The 21,263-nt window shown below is 52.0% G+C and overlaps 1 protein-coding gene across 1 annotated transcript; it reads right to left on the reverse strand.

Annotated features, from left to right (window-relative positions):
* Nucleotides 1–20,348: 20,348 nt before the first annotated feature.
* Nucleotides 20,349–20,910, reverse strand: RPS29 (ribosomal protein S29). The gene is made up of 3 exons (XM_010409936.2): nt 20,798–20,910; nt 20,554–20,653; nt 20,349–20,473 (listed from the first exon to the last, which is right to left on the reverse strand). The coding sequence occupies exons 1-3, from the start codon at nt 20,857–20,859 to the stop codon at nt 20,465–20,467; spliced, it is 171 nt and encodes a 56-aa protein (XP_010408238.1). The 5' UTR covers nt 20,860–20,910; the 3' UTR covers nt 20,349–20,464.
* Nucleotides 20,911–21,263: the final 353 nt, after the last annotated feature.

The following is a 21,263-nucleotide window of genomic DNA, read 5'->3' on the forward strand; positions in this document are numbered from 1 at the left end:
CCCGTGGCAGACAGTCCTGTTGGATTAGTCCTTCCCAGGTTCATTCCAGCAATTTGCAGGGAGATTTGCAGTTTGTTTCCCCCAGCCCGTGCTCTGGGTCTGTCAGATCCACATAAAGGATGCTGGATTGTTATCCGTGGTTTTAACAGGGATGTGGGATATTAAGATTCAATTGAAACAAGTGCATTGACAAAAATATCATCAAATTTTCTGCGAGAGATTTCATGCCCCAAATGAGGGGTGTGGGATGAAGATGCTCTGCAAAGAAAAGTTCAGTTGAACTCAACCCATCCTGATGTCAGCCTGGAATTCCAAATCCCAGTAATTGCCGCTGTATATTTCCCTGTCCTCCAGCACACTGGACAAATGGAAAAATAAATTTCCATCTCCCAGCTCCAAGTGTCCTCACTAATGGCCAAGAGGGAAAATAATGATCACGGCACGGCAGCAAAACCAACACTTGGGCAGCGCTTCAACGTCGAGGGCAAACAAGGGGAGAATCCAAAACGAGCGGAGAATCCAACTCCATCTTCCAGCTGCTGGACTGAGGGACTCAAACCCGAAAAAAAAGGGAAAGTAGACAGGGAAGAGTAGCCAGTTGCCATGGAGACAGAGAGATATGAAAGCAAGAGCTGACAGAACCTTTAGAGTTATTTAAATACTTGTTATAACGTTATGCAAAAGAGCGGGGGAAAGAAAGCGGCGGGGTCAACGTGCCGGGAAGGAAAACAGTGGTTGTGGGATGAGCAAGGTAACAATTTAGGAGTCAGAAATAAAGTTTGGGTAAATGCAGCCGTTTGGAATAATGAGATAATTGTGACCTCTTCCATGAACGAGGGGAATTTGTTCTGAGGAGCAGAGGGAGGAGGGAACGGTTGTTGGGCCGCAGGGTTGGGGTGAAATCATTTTTCACCAAGAGTCCTCCTCCAGCGCCTCATCTTCACCCCTCAGCCCCCCACAATCACCCCCTCAGCCCCCCACAATCACCCCTCAGCTTCATCCCCTCAGCCCCTCATCCTCACCCCCTCAGCACCTCATCCTTTCCCTTTCAGCTTCACCCCCTCAGCACCTCATAATCACCCCCTCAGCCCCTCAGCTTCAGCCCCTCAGCCCCTCAGCCCCAGCTCTCCCTGAGATCCAGGGAAATGGCTCAGGGATGAGATCTGGTCCATACCAGAGTCTCACCGTGGTCCTTTGGTTTTGCATCCTTTCCCCATTTCTGTCTCCCCTTCTCCTTCCAGCAGCAGCTCTGCTTGGAGCAGTGGGATCACCTGGGATGCACTGGGCCGTACAGAGAGGCCAGGCAGAGATTTGGAGCCCCTGAAACTCAGATTTGATGCAGGAACTGGATATTATCTCCCCTTGGATGAAAACCAAATCAAGAGAGCAAGTTCAGCGCCCACAAAGCCCCACCACGTCACCCTGTGCCGAAATGTTCACCCTGCACAACAAGTGCTCTGCTCCCACCTCTTCTGAAGGGCCTGAAGGATTTATCATCCTTCTTCCTGTGAGTTAAAAAATGGAACAAAAATGGGAGAACCTCTTCTTGCCCTGTAATTCCCCCCAAACCTGGAGCAGGGCTGCCTGCTCCGTGCTCTGCTCCAGAGAGGCCGGCAGGAGTCAAGCAGAGTAAATCTCATTCCAACCACACTTTGGGCTCAGCTCCTTCCTGGAGCCATTTGTCAAGTGCTTTTCATCTGAAACATGATTCGGGGATTCAATTACTTTATAAAGTCAATATTTTAGGTCACAGCTTATGCATCAACAAAGACATCTCATGGGATTAGAGCTGAGCGTGGTGGAGTTCTAAGTAATGTTCCCTGCGCTGCTCCAGCTGGAAAAGTCGATAAGATCAGTTTGTTTCCCCCACATTTCTCTCTCAGAGGCTGCAAAAATGATTGTTCACTTCTGTAAATTTAAACCAGCGAGAAGGAGAAAATGTTTCTGGCTGCCTTATTTCCAGAGAGGTAAAACAGGATTGCTCCGGCAGCTCCTCTCCGTGTGCTTGGCAAAGGGCAGCTGAGAGGAGGATGAAAAACAACTCTTTGTGCTCAAAAACAATGTTAGCAAGGGAAAAATATCAGGATAAGCTGGTCCCAAACACAGCCAGGCTGGAAAATGAGGAAAAAGCTTTGTAGGGAAAAGTAGGAGAGACACAGGTATCTGCCTGGCTTTTTGGAGTAGCAGAGAGCCGGAGCTTCCCACCCTCTGCCCCAATATTCCACTAAGCGGGACAAATGTAATTGTTCAGGGTTTTAATTAAAGGCTTCAGGGAAAAAAACAAAAGGTTCCTCTCTCATTTGAGACGGGGGTTTCTCCCTCCTTATGATGAAGCTTAGCTCAATACTAAATTAAATATTCCAAACTCTCTTTTTCCTCCTGGAATCATCCAAACAGCAAATTTAGAGTCTTTCTTTACCAGGCTATCCATTGATCTTTGCCAAGGCCGCAGCACTTCCTAAATCTCTGCTGGAGTCAGAAAACCATCAAGGAAAAATAAAAGGAATAAAAGTTTCTGCAGCTCAGATCTCTTTCCTGGAAAAACTTCCAAGGCCAGAAGTGTTTTCAGCACAGAGCCCCTGCAGAAGCCTCGCGGGGCACAGCAGAGCCGCCAGGGATCTCGAGACGGGCCAGGAGCAAATTCCTTGGGCTGTCAATCCAGGGATGGATTGCCAGGATGCAACACCAGGACTCACCCATGGCGATTTAGGGACCTTACAAGGGCTGCAAAACCTTTTAGACCAAAGCCAGCAGCTCAAACCTCTGCAAAAACCCCCAGGAAGGAGCTCTAGGAGCAAACAGAGCCCCAGGAGCAGACCTGATCCCACGGGACTGAGCCACGACGTGCCCCAGGCAGCTGCTTTTATCCGAGGAAAGGGAATCGAGTTGGAAAAGCCCTCCAAGATCGAGTCCAAGCATCCCCAAGGCCACCACTGCCCCGTGTCCCCAAGCGCCACATCCACAGGGCTTCGAATCCCGCCGGGGACGGGGACTCCAGCACTGCACTGGGCAACTTTTCCATGAAGAAATGGTCCCAGTATCCAACCTAACCATTCCCTGGCCCAGCCTGAGGCCGTTCCCTCTCCTCCTGTCCCTGTTCCCTGCCAGCAGAGCCCGACCCCCCCGGCTGCCCCCTCCTGTCAGGGACTTGTGCAGAGCCACAAGGTCCCCCCTGAGCCTCCTTTGCTCCAGCCTGAGCCCCTTCCCAGCTCCCTCAGGAATTCTCCAGCCCCTTCCCCAGCTACCTCAGCCCCTCCCCAGAGCCAACTGGGGGCCAGCATTGCTGGATTTTGGCTACCAACCACCCCTCCCGTCCTGCCTTGGAGGTCAGTGAGGAGGAAGAAAAGCGACGAACAGCGAGAACACATCGGGTGTGATTAATTTGGGCTCATTAGGAAGAGAAAACAAGCCCGGCCATTTAGCAGCTCACCGCGGGCATTTAATGGGATTAATGCAGCGGCGGGAAGGGCTAAACCCCCTCCTGGAGCTGGGAATTGCTGTGGACGCAGCCGACGATCCACGGCATCCACCCAAAACTCCCCAAAACAGCCCCAAATCAGCCCCCGCAAGAAGAGCTGGAAACGCTGAGCCCCTGCAGGGAGTTTTGGGGCGGTTCTCAGGGCCCTTTTAGCAGCTCGTTATCAGCAAACACTCAGGGAAGGCTGCTCAATTAGGAGAAATTGGGAATGCTGCTCAATTAGCAGAAATTGGGAAAACTGGGAGATTTCCCAGCGGCAGCCGCGAGGTTTAGGAGCAGAGATCAGAAACTCCCCCACTCCGACACTCTTTACCCATTGATAAGGGGTGATAAAGCTGCGAGAGCTTCACGGGATTTTTCTGGCAAATGAGCCATAAAATAGGATAGGTTTAGGATTATCCCGAAATGGGAGAAACCTTCCAATTAGGTTCGAAGAAAAATTAGGATATCCTGCTAATTATAGCATCCGTGGCTTGGGTTTGTTTGATGAGGAGCTCGCTTCGGGTGAAATAAATACCGGCTTTGAAGGCAAGATGGGAGGCGGGGGAAAAAAGAAGGGAAATGAGAAATGAAAAACCCTGGAGTGAGAGAAAATCCAGGTGTGGGCACACAACTGCATCCACCCATCCCACAATTCCAGCCGGGATCTGCCTGGTCCAGGATCAGCAGCAAGTCCCACCTACCTCCCATATTCCCTCCATCACATCCCAGCTCCATCTGCATCCCAAAAGAGGAGCCGGCTCCATGGGGGGAGGTCCTGCACGTGTCAGGATTTGTCCCAGTTCGGGTGATTCTCCTGCCTTGTGGTGCCATGGAAAAGATGGGAAACAGGGTGGGAAGCAGGAGGAGGAGCTGGGAATTTAGAGAGGGTGAAAGGCTCTTGGTGGCCCTGCGGCCCTGGATTAGGGTTCCCAGAACTCAGAAGTGAGGGAATAAAGGCATCAGGATTTAATATCAGCTTTCATTCTCATTAAAAGAAGGGAAAATTTAATAATTAAGCTGGTTTTAATAAAATGCCCAATTCTGGTTTTGGTAACTGCTCAGTTACCGCAGCACATCCCAGACCCAGAACAGAGCCACTCTTGGAATACCTGCAGGAACGGAGTCATTAATTCATCCCAGAATGTGTTCCTATTTCCTCCCAGAAAAACCAGGGAAAGCTTTGGGAGCCACTCCCTGCCACATTTCCAGCCAGCCGGAATTAACCTCAGGCGCTGAAGGGGTCTCTGTGTCCAGCAATGGAGCAGAATAAGTCCCACACCAATGGTTTGGGTTGGAAGGGACCCTAAAACCCATCCCATTCCACCCCCTGCCATGGGCAGGGACACCTTCCACTATCCCAGGTGCCCAGGCACTAGGCAATTATCCCAAAACCACATTTGGGATACGGGAACAACCTTCAGGCAGCAGCTGGATTAAGAGAGCCAAAGGCTCAGCCCTGGAGCCGCAGTAAAAACCCTTTTATTCCTCCAGGGACATTTCCATCCGTGCACATTTCCAGGAGCGCATCCCATCCCCACTCACCCGTCCCATCCCCATCTCCACAGCAAATTCCATGAATTCTTTTTTCTCTTGGCTTTGAGAACAACCCAAAAAAAAAAAAAACCCCGTTGTGCCAAAGGTTCTGTTTTGCCTCACAGCCCTGCCCACAAGTGGAGCCATCCAAACCCAAAAGTGCAAACAGAACCACCAAGGAACGGTTCCAAACTGGGAAAGGATGGATATTCATGGAATATTTTGGCTGCATCCTATCTGTGTTTGTAACAGACACTCTGGAGAGTGACAGCAAGGTGCAGCCTAATTAGCATTAAGGGTAATAATTAAGGATGCAAATGGTGTAGGTGTCACTCGGTAATTTAACCAGGAATGGGCAAAGCACCACCAGATCCCTGGAAAACAACCCCAGAAAAGGGATTACAGCAGGAAAAAACCAGGGAATGAACAGAGCTTTTTAAACAAGAGAAAAAAAAAAAAACAATCCTAAAATTCCGGGATGTTCAGGACATTGTAAAACGTGGGAATGGGTTGGGGTTATGGGATCTTGCAAAAAAAGAGGGGAAAGAGGGAAAGCAGGAGGAAATAATCTCTTGGGAAGGTGTTTTGGGCAGTGCAGAACGGGGGTATCCAAAGGCATATCCAAAGGGATATCCACAGTATATCCATAGATAAATCCACAGGGATATCCAAAGGCATATTCACAGAGATATCCACAGTATATCCACAGGGATATTCACAAGGATATTCACAGTATATCCATGGATATATCCACAATATATACATAGGTATATCCATGGATAAATCCACAGAGATATCCACAGTATATCCATGGATAAATCCACAGGAATATCCACAGTATATCCATGGATAAATCCACAGGGATATCCACAGTATATCCATAATATATCCATGGATATATCCATATATTCACAGGGATATCCACAGTATATCCATAGGTATATCCATAGGTATATTCACAGGGATATTCACGGTATATCCATGGATAAATCCACAGAGATATCCACAGTATATCCATAGGTATATCCATGGATATATCCACAGTATATCCATAGGTATATCCATGGATATATCCACAGGGATATCCACAGTATATCCATAGGGATATCCATGGATATATCCACAGTATATCCACAGGGATATCCATAGGGATATTCACGGTATATCCATGGATATATCCACAGGGATATCCACAGGGATATCCGCAAACAGCCAGAAATCCCACACGCCCCCAGCCTCAAGTGCTGCCAGCATCCCTAAACTCACTGGGATCTTCCCTCTGGGCAAATCCTTGGCTGAGCAGAGCAGGGAGCTCAGTTCTGCTGAAAAGGGCTCCAAGATTTTCAGGATGTCGGGATGGAAAAATCATTTGGGCTGGAAGGGATTTTAAAGGGGTTTATTCTGACCCTACTGCCTGGGATAGGGACAATTCCCACTGGGATGAGGGAAGGGATTTTAAAGGGGTTTATTCCGACCCTACTGCTCAGGATAGGGACAATTCCCACTGGGATGAGGGTTTTTCCCATCTCTCCTGCTCATCGTTAATGTGGGGACAAGCCCCAATGTCCAGCCTGGCCTTGGGCACTGCCAGGGATCCAGGGGAAGCCACAGCTGCTCTGGGAATTCCATTCCGGCCCCTCCCCACCCTCCCAGCCAGCAATTCCTTCCCAATATCCCATCTAAACCTGTTCTCTGGCAGTTTGAATCCATTCCTCCTTGTCCTGTCCCTCCATCCCTTGGAAATCCTCTCTCTCCATCTTTCCCATAGTTCCTTCAGGCCATCCCAAAGCTTCTCTTCTCCAGGTGAACATCCCCAACTTTCCCAGCCTTTCCCACGGCAGGAAAGCTGCTCCATCCCTCTGGACTCACTCCAGCAGCTCCACATCCTCCCTGTGCTGGGATCGCTGAGCTGGAGGCAGGAAAAGCCAAGGAAAAACCTTGAATCTCCAAAGGGAACCTTTCCATGGGAAGCTCCAGCCCCTCTCCCGTCAACACCGAACCCATCCCTGGAAAATCCGGCTGCAGCTCCAAACCACAGGGATCCAGCAACGGGGAGGGCGCAGCACCTCCCTAAAAAAGTTTGTTCAACTCAGAAAAATCCTCTGCAGCCTTTCTTGGGATCACACCCATTATGGAACATTATCCAGCTGGGAGCAAAACGCCCTCCAGTCTGCATCATTCCAAGAGGGAAGCATTCAGGAGGAATTCGGGAATAAAAGCCGATAAATGAGCAGGGAATTTAGACCTGGGCTATTCCGGGGACTGGAAAGGGAAGATCCCCCCACAGCCTTCCTGAGGAAAGCTGCCTCTCCAGCTCCAAGTGACAGCAATTCCCAGCTCCAGAAAAAGGGATTTCCTGGGAGGTTTGGGGGATGTGGGAAAAACCGATGGAAGATGTGTGGATGTGGCGCTTGGGGTCACGGGGCAGCGGTGGCCTTGGCAGTGCTGGATGCTCTGAGAGGGCTTTCCCAACCTCAGCGATGGATCCTGGGATTCCAGGAGGATCCTGAGCATCTCCAAGCTCTTCCTTTCCCGGGGTTTCTCCCTGAGGCTGCTGAATTCCCTAAATCAGCCCCAGGTGCTGAACTGAGGAGGGAATTCCCCTCCAGCTCTGCCATAAATCAGCAGCACACAGCTCAAATCCCTGCTTCTGCTTCCCAGCTCCCCAGAAATGGATGGAAAAGCCATTTTCTTGGATGCACGATGGGATCAGGGAGCTCAGGCACAGTTTTTCCAAACCCTATCCTGCACCACTCCCAGGCAATTCCCTGCCACCCCCATGCTGAACCCCCCGAGCCATCCTGGATTCCCAGACAACTCTTCCCTCCCAAAAACTTCCTCAGCACTTCGGGATTTTTTTGGGGAAGGATCCCATTAGAAATAATTCCCTGCTTTCCAGAAATCCTAATACTTGATCCATGACCTGCTGGAGGCAGTAGGACACTTTGGTTTATGACAGGCTGGATCTTCTGGCGTCTCCCAACACTTCATCCTCAGCATTCCTGCACATCTGCCACGTATTTCCTGGAAATCAGGGATGGTTTGGGTTGAAGGAAGCTTAAATCCCATGGAATTCCATCCCATTCCATGGCAGAGACACCTTCCACTATCCCAGGCTGCTCCAAGCCCCAATGTCCAACCTGGCCTTGGACACTTCCAGGGGCAGCCACAGCTTCTCTGGGAAGCCTTTCCCTGTATTTAGAGCAATTCCTTTGGGATCAGTCCATCCACACAGCCATTGGAATTACACAGCTGGAATGGCACAGGGAAAAAGGGCAAAAGCAGCCTTTTCCAAGGAAATAATTTGCTCATTCCATGTGTATTTTGCAGCACCCAAAATCTTTCCGCTGCTCCACAGTCCCAGCCAAAGCCAACCCTGCAGCTCCAAAGGATTCTCCAATGCTTTGGCTGGAAAAGACAATCCCAAAATCCCACAAATAAATGCCTAAACTGGGAAAACTCCTTTTCCTTAAAGAGCTGTTTCCGGCAGCAGAGGGAATCCCACCGGCAGCAGCACATTGAACCCTCTGCCTGGACCCACCCCAGACGCACAGGACCGAGCGTGAAGTAATTATTTCATAGAAAATTCATAAATTCTCTCATGAATTAATTAAAAACGGATAATTTTGATTGGAAAAGCCCTCCAAGATCATCAAGCCCAACCTTGGACCGAATCCCAGGTTTTCTTTGCATATTCCCAGGGATGGTGGCTCCACACTTCCCTGAGCAGCCTCTTCCAGTGTCGAACCACTCTTTGCATGAAGGAATTTTTCCGGATATCCAACCTGAACATTCCCAAATATCCAAGGGAAGCTCCTGCTCTCGTCCCCCCACCCAGCCTTCACTACAGAGGTTTTCTAGAAATACTTCAAACATTTATTCCAAGAATATTCTGCTTTCCTGGGAAATCGGGCAGGGAAGTTCAGCCTTCACGCCGCACTCCCAACAGCTGGAATGAGACACTCCAGGATGGACACGGGATCTTTCCAAAGGCCGGGAATGCCGGCGGCTCCGCATCCCGCTGCGCTGGAAATCACCGGGAAATGTGAACAAACAGCTCCATCTACTGATGCCTGCCCTCCCAAATCCCAGCCCGCGGCATCCAGGGGATTCAGCATCCAGCAGGGTTTTTATCCCAGGCACAGCCCCTCACAATCCCATGGGATGTGGGAGAAAATCGGGAGGGGGGAAAAGTGGGAGAACGGGGGGGTTGAGGAAAGGACACTTTAATAGGGAAAGAAAAAGCCAAAGAAGGATTCCATTCCCCCTTTCCCACACATCTAAATCCCCACACCAGCTTTGGGAAGAGAATTGGTTTTACCCCATCCCAAGCCACACTTTCTCCACCCTTTTTTCCACATTCCTGATGCCAGGCTCAGGTCCCACCCTATCCAAGGCATCCCGATTTATTCCCGCCACCCTTCCCATCCTTGGATGTAGCACACCCATCATCCCCTCACCCTAGGGATCATCCCTATAAAATGTTTTTTAAATGTCCACAAAATTCCCCAAAAGTCCCTTTCCTGGCCCAGCTCTATTGGAATTCCCTTGGAATTTCAAGGAATTGACATTCATTGTATCTGTTTCCATCTCACTGGGAATATTCCATGCCAGCCAAGGAGCTGGATATAAATGGGATTTCAAAAGCTCACAAGCAAAGGAATCATGGAATTATGGAATGCTTTGGGTTGGAACAGACCTTAAATCCCAACTCATCCCACCCCCTGCCCTGGGACACCTCCCACTATCCCAGGCTGCTCCAAGCCCTGGCCAACCTGGTCTGGGACACTTCCAGGGATGGAGCAGCCACAGCTTCTCTGGGAATTCTATTCCTCCCTTCCCTCCCAGCCAGGAATTCCTTCCCAATATCCCATCTATCTCTGCCCTCTGGTGGTTTAAACATCTGGAGGTGACTCTGCATTGCTGGAAATCGCTAGAAATATTAATTAAAATGAACTGAAATTGAACGTTAAGGAACCCCCGAGGGATCTGCTCCCCTTGGAACACCCAAACTTCAGCTCAGGCTACAAAAATCCATGGAAACTCCCGGCTCCCAGGGCGGCCACGGAGGATCCAGGCTCTACCAGCAGAGCCAGCGTGGAATAAATGCAGGAAAACTGGGAGAAGATTTCTGTGTTGAGGAGCTGTTGGTTGGAATGTTCAAACAGTCCCGGCCTCTTTCCGGGCTCCCAGGACGGCTGATTTTCCTGATTTTCCCTGGAATTCACCCCTTCCCATCCTCCTCTCCCTTCTCCTGGAGTTTTGCTGGAAAAAAAATCTACTTGACCCGTAGCTTTATCAGGAGTTGTTGGGTTTTGGATCCAAAGGAGTTTTTTGGGCATTCCTGGTGGAGCGATGGATGAGAGAGCCTCGGGGAATGGGATTGGGAATTTGGGATTGGGAAAAGCAGGAAGGATTTGGGAAGCAATAAACATCCCTCTAAAGGGCATTTCCTTTTCCCTGGAGCGGATCCTTTAGGATGAGCCCCTCCCCGCCCTTAATGACCGGAGGCAGCAGTAATTAATTACCCTAATTAGCACCTGCCTGCTTAGCACCATCCTTATCTGTTATCCCATTGGGATGCGGGGTGCTTAACCCCCATCAGCAATTCCAGCTCCAAGAAATTCCCTTTTTTTAGAGCAGATTTGGTGCCTTTCTGCACTCCCAGTTCCTGATGGAGCTGTGGGAATCCAGCTGGGTTTTCTCCCAAAAAATCAGGCTGGATCGGGGCATTTTCCGTCGGTCTCTGGGAAGACGGAATGGATGGAGCAGCATTTTTCAGCCTCCCTCGCCGAGCAGCTCCTGGGAAGGGAGGAAACAGGATCACTGCTCCTTCCACAGCTGCGATCCCGGTGTTTTTTGGATCTGGCAGCTTTGATATTCCCTTCAAAACCGGCTGTGCACGTGAGAGGCGGGTTTGTCACTCGCTGCCGAGGCCGTTGTGCTTTGCAGGGAAAGGATTGGCTTTTCCAAGAGCAAAAAATATCCCACATCAGCACGAGGCTGCAGCTGAAGCTCTTCCCGATCCCGGCACGCTGCCCTTTCCCTGGAATGGGACGAGAGGGTGACAAAATCAAGCATTAACATCCTGAAATATCCTCGTTTTCCTTGTTTCTTCTGGAGCTTGGCATTGCCCCACCAAGGGTGTCCCTAAAATAATCAGATGTGCCCAAATCCATCCGGCCGAAATCCAGCATGGAGTCATCAGAGAATTCCAAAATGCTTTGGGATGGAAGGGACCTTAAAACCCATCCCATCCCAGCCCTGCCATGGCAGGGACACCTCCCACTGTGCCAGGCTGCTCCCAGCCCCAGTGTCCAGCCTGGCCTTGGGCACTGCCAGGGATCCAGGGGCAGCCCCAGCTGCTCTGGCAATTCTATTCCATGGCTTCCCCACCCTCCCAGCCAGCAATTCCTTCCCAATATCCCATCTAAACCTGTTCTCTGTCAGTTTGAATCCATTTCCCCTTTTCCTGCCACTCCAGGCCTTGTAAAAAGTCTCTCCCTGTCTTTCTCGTTGGATCCTTCAGGTACTGGAAGGCCAAAATTAGGTCACCCTTGTTCCCGTGCCTGACAGGCCTTTCCATGGAGGAATTTTCCCAACATCCAACCTGAGCCCAGCCTGAGGCCGTTCCCTCTCCTCCTGTCCCTGTTCCCTGCCAGCAGAGCCCGACCCCCCCGGCTGCCCCCTCCTGTCAGGGACTTGTGCAGAGCCACAAGGTCCCCCCTGAGCCTCCTTTGCTCCAGCCTGAGCCCCTTTCCAGCTCCCTCAGGAACTCTCCAGCCCCTTCCCAGCTCCCTCAGGAACTCTCCAGCCCCTTCCCCAGCTCCCTCAGCCGCTCCTCTTCTTTTCCATATGTAAAACATGGATTCCGTATGAAAAGATGTGGAGATTTGCATTAAAGCCTCCCGGAATTTTCGCACCATCCCAAGAGCCCAGGCCATGGAAGGAGGGACTGCCCCTCCCTGACTTCAGGGAACATCCAGAGATTCCTCATGTCGGGAAAACCAAGGTGGGGATGGGTCACAGCTTGGACTCGACGATCTTGGAGGCCTTTTCCAGCCAAAACTGCTCTGTAACCTCACCCAGGTGGGGGGAAGCTCCATCCACACCCCGCTGCACAGCATTTTTGAGGAGTTTTCCCTCAGAATGCAGGAATGAGGTGAGGCAGCAGCTCAGTGGGGCTTTTCCAGCTCAACCCAGGCCAGCCCTGAGGGCTCAAAGCCACACTTGTGCCCCAAATATCATTTTCCAGCGCTGGAGTTCCCTATCCGAGCGCTCCTGACCTTTGGCAGGCTGGGATTTCAGCTGCAGCTCCACAAATGTCCCCTCCGCTCCTCATTCCGTGTTCCCATCAATCATTCCCACACGGCCTAACCCAAGGGGACAGGAGCACGGCGCCTCCGAGTGATCCCAGTTATTCCTCATTACTCCCCTTGTTCCAGCCCTCTGCTTCCCCAGCTGGCACCAAGCCCGAGCCCCTCATTCCAGGCTGGCTCTGCAGGGCCAGGCCTGCTTTAGGCCTGGAATCAATTAGGCAGGACCCGGCCCAGCGGCTCAGAGAGAGGCTTAGAGCAGCTTTAATTTTGATTAATATCTCCTCCTGCTTTTAAACCCATCCAGGCACGACTCCCGACCCAGCCAGGCTTGTTAAAATCATAAATCAATCCATTCCCTTCCCTCCCGACGCTCCGAGACCTTTCCAGTCGCAGCCATCCAGACTTTTATTTACTGGCTTTGCCTCAGCCCTCTGCAGAGAGGAAAATCCACTCATCAAAGCCCCCCCAAAAAAGCCTGGAATGTGGATTTGTTTTAAAGTAATTAAAGTTACCTTGTGAGGGCAGGACACTGAACAGCTCTCTCCAGGCTGGGAGCAAACAGGTCACCCCAGGACTCATATCCCGAGGTTTTGCTCATCCTGGGAGGAGAAACACACACCTGGACACGTGCTCATCTATTTATCTGGAAAAAAAATTCCCTCATGTTCAGTCACCAGCCAGTTCACGCCCTCGAAATCCCATTTCAGAGCCCCAAGCCAGCCCCCTTCATCCCATTGGGATGCTCAGAGCCCTTCCCATCCCAATCCCTGCCCACCCGCTCAGCCCTGGGGGAGGAAAGCACCAAGGAAATTATGGTTCTTTTAAACTTTTTGGTCTTTTATTCCGTTTTCTGGCACTCAAGACACAGGTTTGGGGTCTGGAACTCACAGTGCAACCCAGGCTGGGGAAAGGGAGAATCCCAGTTTGGCCACACTGCAGGTGCTCTGTGGGGTTTTGGGACGTAGAGTCGCCCCAAAAGGAGAAGGGGACACCCTTTTAGGGCAAAAAACTCCAAGTGGGAGAGTCCCATCATCTCCCTGATGTGTATTTTGAAAGCGGACACTGGCAGGGATGAGATAAAACTGCTGCTCTGTGATAAAACATCCAAAGGTTGGTTGTCAGTTCTTCATCCCTTACCTCAAAAACGGAGTTTTCAGCCAAACTTTGATCAGTTCTCAGCCCAAAAAGGGAAAATTTTTGTGTCTTTTTTGTGAACACCCTTTGGGAAGGGAGGGAGGCATCATTCCATCCTTTTCACCACCCCTTCCCAGTATTTTTGTCCCAGTGTTTTTGGGACAACCCCTCTGCAAACCAAACGGATCCCTTGACGTGATTTCCCCTCGATTGCAAAGAGATAAATCCAAAACCTACAAATGTGAAATCCCAAAGCGCATCAGGGCCGGTGTGGGGGCAGCAGGGAGTGTGGCCAGGCTCTGGGATAGAATGGAATCATGAAAATGTGGAATCCCAGACTGGTTTGGGTTGGAAGGGATCTTAAATCCCATCCCATCCCAGCCCTGCCATGGGCAGGGACACCTCCCACTGTCCCAGGCTGCTCCAAGCCCCGTCCAACCTGGCCTGGGACACTGCCAGGGATCCAGGGGCAGCCACAGCTGTGCCAACCCCTCCCCATCCCAACCGCTCAAATCCAACCCAAACAACCCCAAAATTTTGGAAACATCCCACATCCACCCAAAATTCATCACGAGCTCTGTGAGTGATGCACACTCAGACCCAAAAATATTTCCCTGAGAACACCCGGAGTTGTGGCCCCCACTTTATCCCACAGAATCTTTCAGGGATGAGCCATGGGAGCCCAAATTCCACAAGCCCAGCAGAGCTGAGCCCTTGGCTGCAATTCCAGCAAGGAATAACGGAGGATATTGCAGGGGATAACAGAGCTGGGATCGATTTTGTGTCACCAGCTGCTGTGACAACTTCCATCAAACCCCAGGAAGCAGCAAGGGAATCACGGCTCCTGTGAGCACTCCAGGGCTCCAGACACGGGGCCATAAACTCAGGACATCATTCCAGAGGGATTTCTACTCTCCCAAGCCACAGAACATTTCTTTTTCAGGATTTGGGTGGTGTTCACCACCCTCAAAGCGTGAGGAATGATGCTGCACACACACACAGAGAGAGAGAAAAATATTCTCTCTGGTCCCAGAGCTCCAAGAAAATCATCTGAACAAAAAAAACCTCAGTCCTGAGCAGAGCCAAGCCCCAGGCAGGGCTGGATCCAGGGTTTTCCCTGCTTCTCCCATCTTTTCATGGGAGTTAATGGAGAAGCACAAAGTCACTGAGGCACCAGAAGGCTCTGCAGGCGTGGGAGGATCCCAGGTGCTTGGTTAGGGGGGGTTTGTGCAGCACAGGTGAGATCCCAGCTCAAATCCTCCCATTTTCCACACAAAATCTCAGCTCTGCAGAGCCACCGCAGGCACGGGGGGAGGGGAGGGGGATGGAGGAGGAGGATGGAGGGGAGCAAGGAGATAGGGCTGAATGATCAAAGCCCCTCTGCAAAGCAGGAATCTTTAACCAGTCAGGATTCCAGCTCTTTATGGGATCACATCCAAGAAATCCCAAGCTTTGGCATGGATTTCCGCTCTCAGAGCTCACCTACAAACCCTCCATGCTGAGGGCTGGGGGAGCATCCCACCGGCGGGTCTGGAGCTGGATTTCTTCACCAGCACAAGCAGGAGCTGTCAGGACACCAACAAGGGCCCCTCACTCCCAGAAATTTTAACCTTAAGCCTCCATCAGCACCTGAGAAGCCTCTTCCAACCTCATGCCGGAAGAAAATGACACAAATCCATAGGGAGCAGCTCAGCAGGGCTGTGGGATGAAGCTGGAGCTGCACAGAGGGAGAGGAGGGGCAGCTGCGGCCTCTCCAGGGATGCAGAATCACAAGTCCCTGACAGGAGGGGGCAGCCGGGGGGGTCGGGCTCTGCTGGCAGGGAACAGGGACAGGAGGAGAGGGAACGGCCTCAGGCTGGGCCAGGGGAGGCTCAGGGTGGATATTGGGGAAAATTCCTTCATGGAAAGCACTGCCCAGGGTAGTACTGGATGGACCTCTAAGATCGAGTCCAACCATCCCCCAGCACTGCCAAGGCCACCACTGCCCCGTGTCCCCAAGTGCCACATCCACATGGATTTAAATCCCTCCAGGAATGGGAACTCCACGCCTGCCCAGGGCAGCCTGTTCATCCCAGACTGGTTTGGGATGGAAGGGACCTTAAATCTCATCCCATTCTAGCCCTTTTCCATGGGCAGGGACACCTCCCACCGTCCCAGGCTGCTCCCAGCCCCAATGTCCAGCCTGGCCTTGGGCACTGCCAGGGATCCAGGGGAAGCCACAGCTGCTCTGGCAATTCCAGCCCAGCCCCTCCCCACTCTCCCAGCCAGGAATTCCTTCCCCATATCCCATCTAAACCGACTCTCTCTGAGATTAAAGCCGGAATGATAATTCCAACATTATCCATCGCTCAGCAAGCCAACGCCGGGGGAACCACGGCAATCCCACTAATGGGCAAGGCACCGGCTGGATTTTTAAGTTTGTTTAAGGCAGTTTTCCCACGAAACAAGTAAACGTTCCTAACTGAATAAATACTTCTCCGTTGAGTCGAGGAGCATTCCGTGGCTGTTGGCATAAATACTCAGTTATGGAAATGACTGGGATGGAAATAGATTTTTCCAGGCCATAAATAAACCTTGTCTGCAAGGAACACACTCCCAGCAAGAGGCGTGAATTCGAGCTGCCGGTGCCTCCTGCCAGCCTTTGGGAATGTTTTATTTAGAAGCACTTCAGCTCACCACACAGGCTGATCCCATCTGCCCAGCCTTTCCTGGATGCTGTTAAATGCTCGGAGCAGAATCATGGAGTCACTGAGGTTGGAAAAGATCTTTGGGATCATCAAGTCCCAGCTGTGCCCGATGCCCACCTTGTCCCCAGCTCAGAGCTCTGAGTGCCACCTCCAGGAATTCCTTGCACACCTGCAGGGATGGGCACTCCAAACCTCCCTGGGCAGCCAATTCCAAGGCCTGAGCACCCTTTCCATGGGGAAATTCTTCCTGAAAAGTTTTCCTGCACAGCCCCCTGGGCCCAGGGGCTCATCCCAGCACTGGGATGGGGAAGGTTTGGCAAAGGACTGTGCTAAAGGAATAAATAAAATTATAAAGGAATTTGGGATTTGTGAGCGTCACTGCAGTTCCAGCCTGGTGCTGCTCACCTGCGGGAATCAGCTGGGAGAAATCCATGGGATTTATCCAAATCCGCTGTGCTGGATGCAGGAGCGATGCTTCCCTCGAGCTCAACGCAGCTTTTGGCCCCATGAAGTGACACCCAAATGTCACTGACTGAGTTGGACTCCTCTAAAATGAATTTATGGATAAAAGCCCTGAGGTCAGGGATATTCGGGGTGCCAGTGAGGATGGGGAGAGCTCTGCCCGGGCTGGTGAAGAAGCAGGAGGAAATCAGGGATAACCTGGGCAGGGATAAACAGCTCCTGCCTGGTTTGGGTGGGATTTTAAAGTTTCACCCCAAAATGACACCAAGGGGCCAAAACCAGAAGGAAAGGAAAGGCAGGAGCTGGAATTTTACTTCCAATGTCACCCAAGACTCAAATGGGAGCGGGGAGAGCTCGGCTCTGCCCCAATCCTGCTGTCCAGCATCAAGGATACAAAATATTGGGATTTTTCAAACGAAAGCAAGGACAGGGAATCCGCAGGACAAACCAGCATGCTCCAGCTCGCGGAGCAAAGCTGGGATTCACGGACACAGCAAGGAGCAGGAATTGCAGGCAGACGCTGCCATCTAGCAGCAGCTCCTGGAGCCGGAATGCTGCGCTGGCTTTGGGAATGCTGCACTGCCCTGGCACTGGGAGGCCATTCCCTGTGTCCTGCCCCTCCATCCCTTGTCCCCAGTCCCTCTCCAGCTCTCCTGGAGCCCCTTTAGGCCCTGCAAGGGGCTCTGAGCTCTTCCTGGAGCCTCCTCCTCTCCAGGTGAACATTCCCAGCTCTCCCAGGCTGGCTCCAGCCCTCCGTCTCATTCCCTTCAGGAGAAGACCCCCATTTTCCCTGCTCTTTCTTTTATCACCAGGGCAACTTTAGAAGCCTTTTTTGTCACCCTTGATGGCCCTGGGCAGATTTAATTCCCTCAGGGTCCTTCCCAGTCCTGTGTGCTCGGATAAACTCCCTGTATCCTCTCAGGCTGCCTATCCCTGCTCCCACCCTCTGCAGGTTTCCTTCCTTTCCATGTTTGGGTTTGTCTCTTTCCCTCAGCTTGGCTCTGGAATTCCGGACAGCCCTAAACTCGGTGTCACTCCAAGCATCACCTGCAGCCACCAATCTTCCCCAGGTGGAGCTCGACCCCTGCAGGAATTTGGGAATGTCAAGCTAAAAGTGTTATCCCAGTCTCACAGCCGGGGAGGGGAACTCCTGATCCAAATGATTGGGATCCACCCGGAACTCACCTGGAGATGCTGGGAGAAGGGAAGGAGGCTGAAGATCACCCCCAGCCAGGTCCCATAAGCACAGGAGGGACAGCAGGAGGCACAGGTATTCCCAGCAGGAATGGCACTGCTTTCCTACCCTAGCACTGCCAGCTTCCTTTTCCAGCCTCGGGATGAGCTGAGAAGCCAAAGTTTTACCCAAAGCCTTTACAATTCCTCCCGGGGCCTCTGACAGGTGTAGATTTTATCTGGTGCATAATCCACTGCAATTCCGTGGGGTTTCAGCAGTGCAAATCCCCTACAAACTCAATTCCAGCAGTTGGAAGCTCATCTCTCCCAAAGCCGAGGCATCACCGTCTTTTCCTTGGCTCCGAGCAGGACATTTTATTTCCCTGAAGAAAAACATTTATTAGCTGTTCACTATTAATGCAAAGCCCTCGAAGTGGATTTGGATTTCACCTGTTCTTCAGGGGAATCAGCAGCTCTTCATAAATCGTTTTGCATCCAAATAAGTTCGAGCTTCGCATCCACGAACCTCCAGAGACTCCGGAGCCACCGGCTTTGGGGAGAAACGAAGCGCAATTTTCACGCTGAGCTCAGGAAATTCAAGGTTTTGTCACCTCATCTTCATTGTATATTGGGCAATAAATACCTGGTTAAGGCAGCAATGAGGTAAAAAGGAATTACAGCTTGTCCTACACCACTTTCTCCCCAGACTGAAAAGGTGGGAGCAGTAGAGGAGGTTTAAGGCTTTTACAAAATTAGGTGTCCATATTTGAATGCTTACAAGGTGATTTAAAAACATATTTTAGCTTCAGTTTCAATAGGGATTTGCTTTGCCATTAACCACCCTCAGCTATTTGTTTTATTTTTGTTTTCCATCATGAGGATAAAAATGTTCTGGCACAGATTTGATGCCCAGATCCTCAGGAGCTTCAGGGGCAGCACAGGGAAAGTGATCCCAAATCCCTTCTGCCATCAGGAAGAAGCTTTGCTCAGGAAAGAGGGACAAATATCCACAATTCCCTGCTTGGCTTGAGCAGCACTGAGAATCCAAAGAATTCCAACACTGCTACCATTTCCAAGGCTCTCAGTGGCACCCACCACAGGAGCATCCTCCTGTGTCCAACAGGTTGGGGAAAACATGGATTTCCCACTGGGAAGTGCCTCAAGCACCTCCGAGAGGTGGCAGGAGGGAAGTTGGGACGCAGCAGGAAAACTGCAGAGACCCTCCCATCGCATTTTGCATTTCTCTGAAATTTTAAAGCTCAGTTAAAACGCCCCCAGAAATTCAATAATTTTGTTTAAAAGGCAACTAATGGTTTTCTGGTATTTCAGAACCACACCGAAGCCCAACAAATGCATCCCACAGGATTCCCCTCCCTGTGCACGACAGGAACTGGGGGGAAAAGCCCAAAACCACCGAATATTTTTACTTTTTAGTGCAGAACCTTCACACTGAAGAGTTTTCTGGTAAGAACCAGCATTTAACCAATTCTCCTCCAAAATGAGAGGGCCAACCACCTCCTGGTGCAGCAAAGCCAACTCTGCCCCAGCCCAGTGCCAGGCAGAGCTCCTAAAGGATGCCAAATCCACATCCCTGTGCCACACGTGGATGGATTTAGTAGGAGCAGGTGCAAGGAGCTGCTTCCTCACCATCATCCTCCTCCCAGCTGGGCAGGGAACTGGGACATTGATAAAGTGAGAAACCCTCCCAGGAACCTGCCCAGTCCAATGGCAGCAGCTCAAGGCAGAGAAGAGACAGAAATCTGAGAAAGTGGGATTTAAACATTTATCCCTTTTTGATTGTGATTAGGCTTTAACCATGAATTGATCCTATTTAGTGTCCCGGGAGTCACTGTTCCTCTCCTGCACCTCACTGTGGGTTTAATCCCCTCTCAGTGAGCTCATGGTGACAGTAACATTTTCTCCCAAATCGTGGAATGGTTTGGGTTGGAAGGGACCTTAAACCCATCCCGTTCCATGGGCAGGGACTCTTTCCACTGGACAGGCCTCGGGGCAACCTGATTTGGTGGAAAGTGTCCCTGCCCATGGAACGGGATGGACTCCAAGGTCCCTTCCAACCCAAATCATCCTGGAATTCCATGATAATCCCACAGCCCTCCAGCTTTGCTATGGGCACACCTGGGTTTGCTCCCATTCCCTGCTCATTGATTTAATAACCATGGGGGCAAAACAAAGGCTCCTGGAGATTCCCACAGGATCTGCAGAGCACTCAGCCAGGAGGGATCAGCATCTGGCAATCCACGTGTGAGCAGAGCAATGGCACTGAATAGCAGAAGAACACCCAGACAACTATAATCCCCTTTAAAGGACTTGGGAACCTTAATTCCAGACCTCTGGCACACTCAAGTGTGTCTTTAAACTCGCTCCCTTTAGAGAAACTGTGGCTGCCCCATCCCTGGAAGTGTTCCACGCCAGGCTGGACAGGGCTTGGAGCAGCCCGGGACAGTGGGAGGTTGGAAAGCCGAGCACAGCAGGGCAGCCCCCCACACTCCTGGGCAGCACTGTAGCGAGAAGAACCCCCACAAGCCGCTACAACCTCCACAGAAGGAAAACACGCTCGGATCAGCTGGGTTAGGAGACCATTTATTAAATAAGGCTAAGCCAAGACGCTGCAGATGTATCAGGAAAGCCCTGGGACGCCTCGGGAGCTCCTGGCTGTCGCCTCATCCTCCCGGCGCTCAGTCCAGCTGCAAAAAGAGCGAGAGAGACGAGAGGAGTCAGCGGGAACCGGCACCGCCGAGCCCCTTCCCGCTGCCGCGGGGCTCACCTTGATGAACCCGATGTCCTTTGCGTACTGGCGGAAGCACTGCCGGCACATGTTGAGCCCGTACTTGCGGATGAGGCCGTGGCGGTTGGAGCACACGCGGCTGTGAGGGGAACAGAGAGAGAGGCGGGTGAGGGAGGGCGGGTGATGGCGCCGGGGAAGGGGTTGGGAATGTGAGGGGAAAGGGAGCGAGGCATGGGGGTGAGGCGGCACCCACAACCCGGGGAGCGCAGGGAGCAGCACTGACCAAGAGCGGGAGCCCTGCCCGAACTTCCTGGGATGGCTCCAGTAGAGCTGCTGGTGGCCCATGGCTGCGCGGTGCCGAGAGAAAGATGGCGGCGGCCGCCTCCCCTTATACCGCTCACGGCGCCTCCCGGCGTGCACCGCGCGGCGCGCGCGCTCTGACCGCGGCGTCACCACCGATCCCGCTCCCCGCCCCGTGACGTCACCGCCGCGAGCGCCGTGGGCGAGCCCGCTCTCCTCCCCCCTCCGTGACGTCACGGCCGTGGGCGGGCCCTCCGTGACGTCACCGCTGCACAAGCTCTTGCCGGCGGCGGAGCGGGCTGGCAGCGCCGGGCGCGGTGGCGCGCGCCTGTAGTCCCAGCTGCCGGGGAGGCTGAGCCCGACGGATCGCTTGAGCCCAGGAGTTCTGGGCTGCCGTGCGCTGTGCCGAGCGGGCGTCCAAGCTAAGGCCGCCATCAATATGGTGACCC

The sequence above is a fragment of the Corvus cornix genome, chromosome 5 (genome assembly GCF_000738735.6).
Source record: "Corvus cornix cornix isolate S_Up_H32 chromosome 5, ASM73873v5, whole genome shotgun sequence".
NCBI lineage: Eukaryota > Metazoa > Chordata > Aves > Passeriformes > Corvidae > Corvus > Corvus cornix.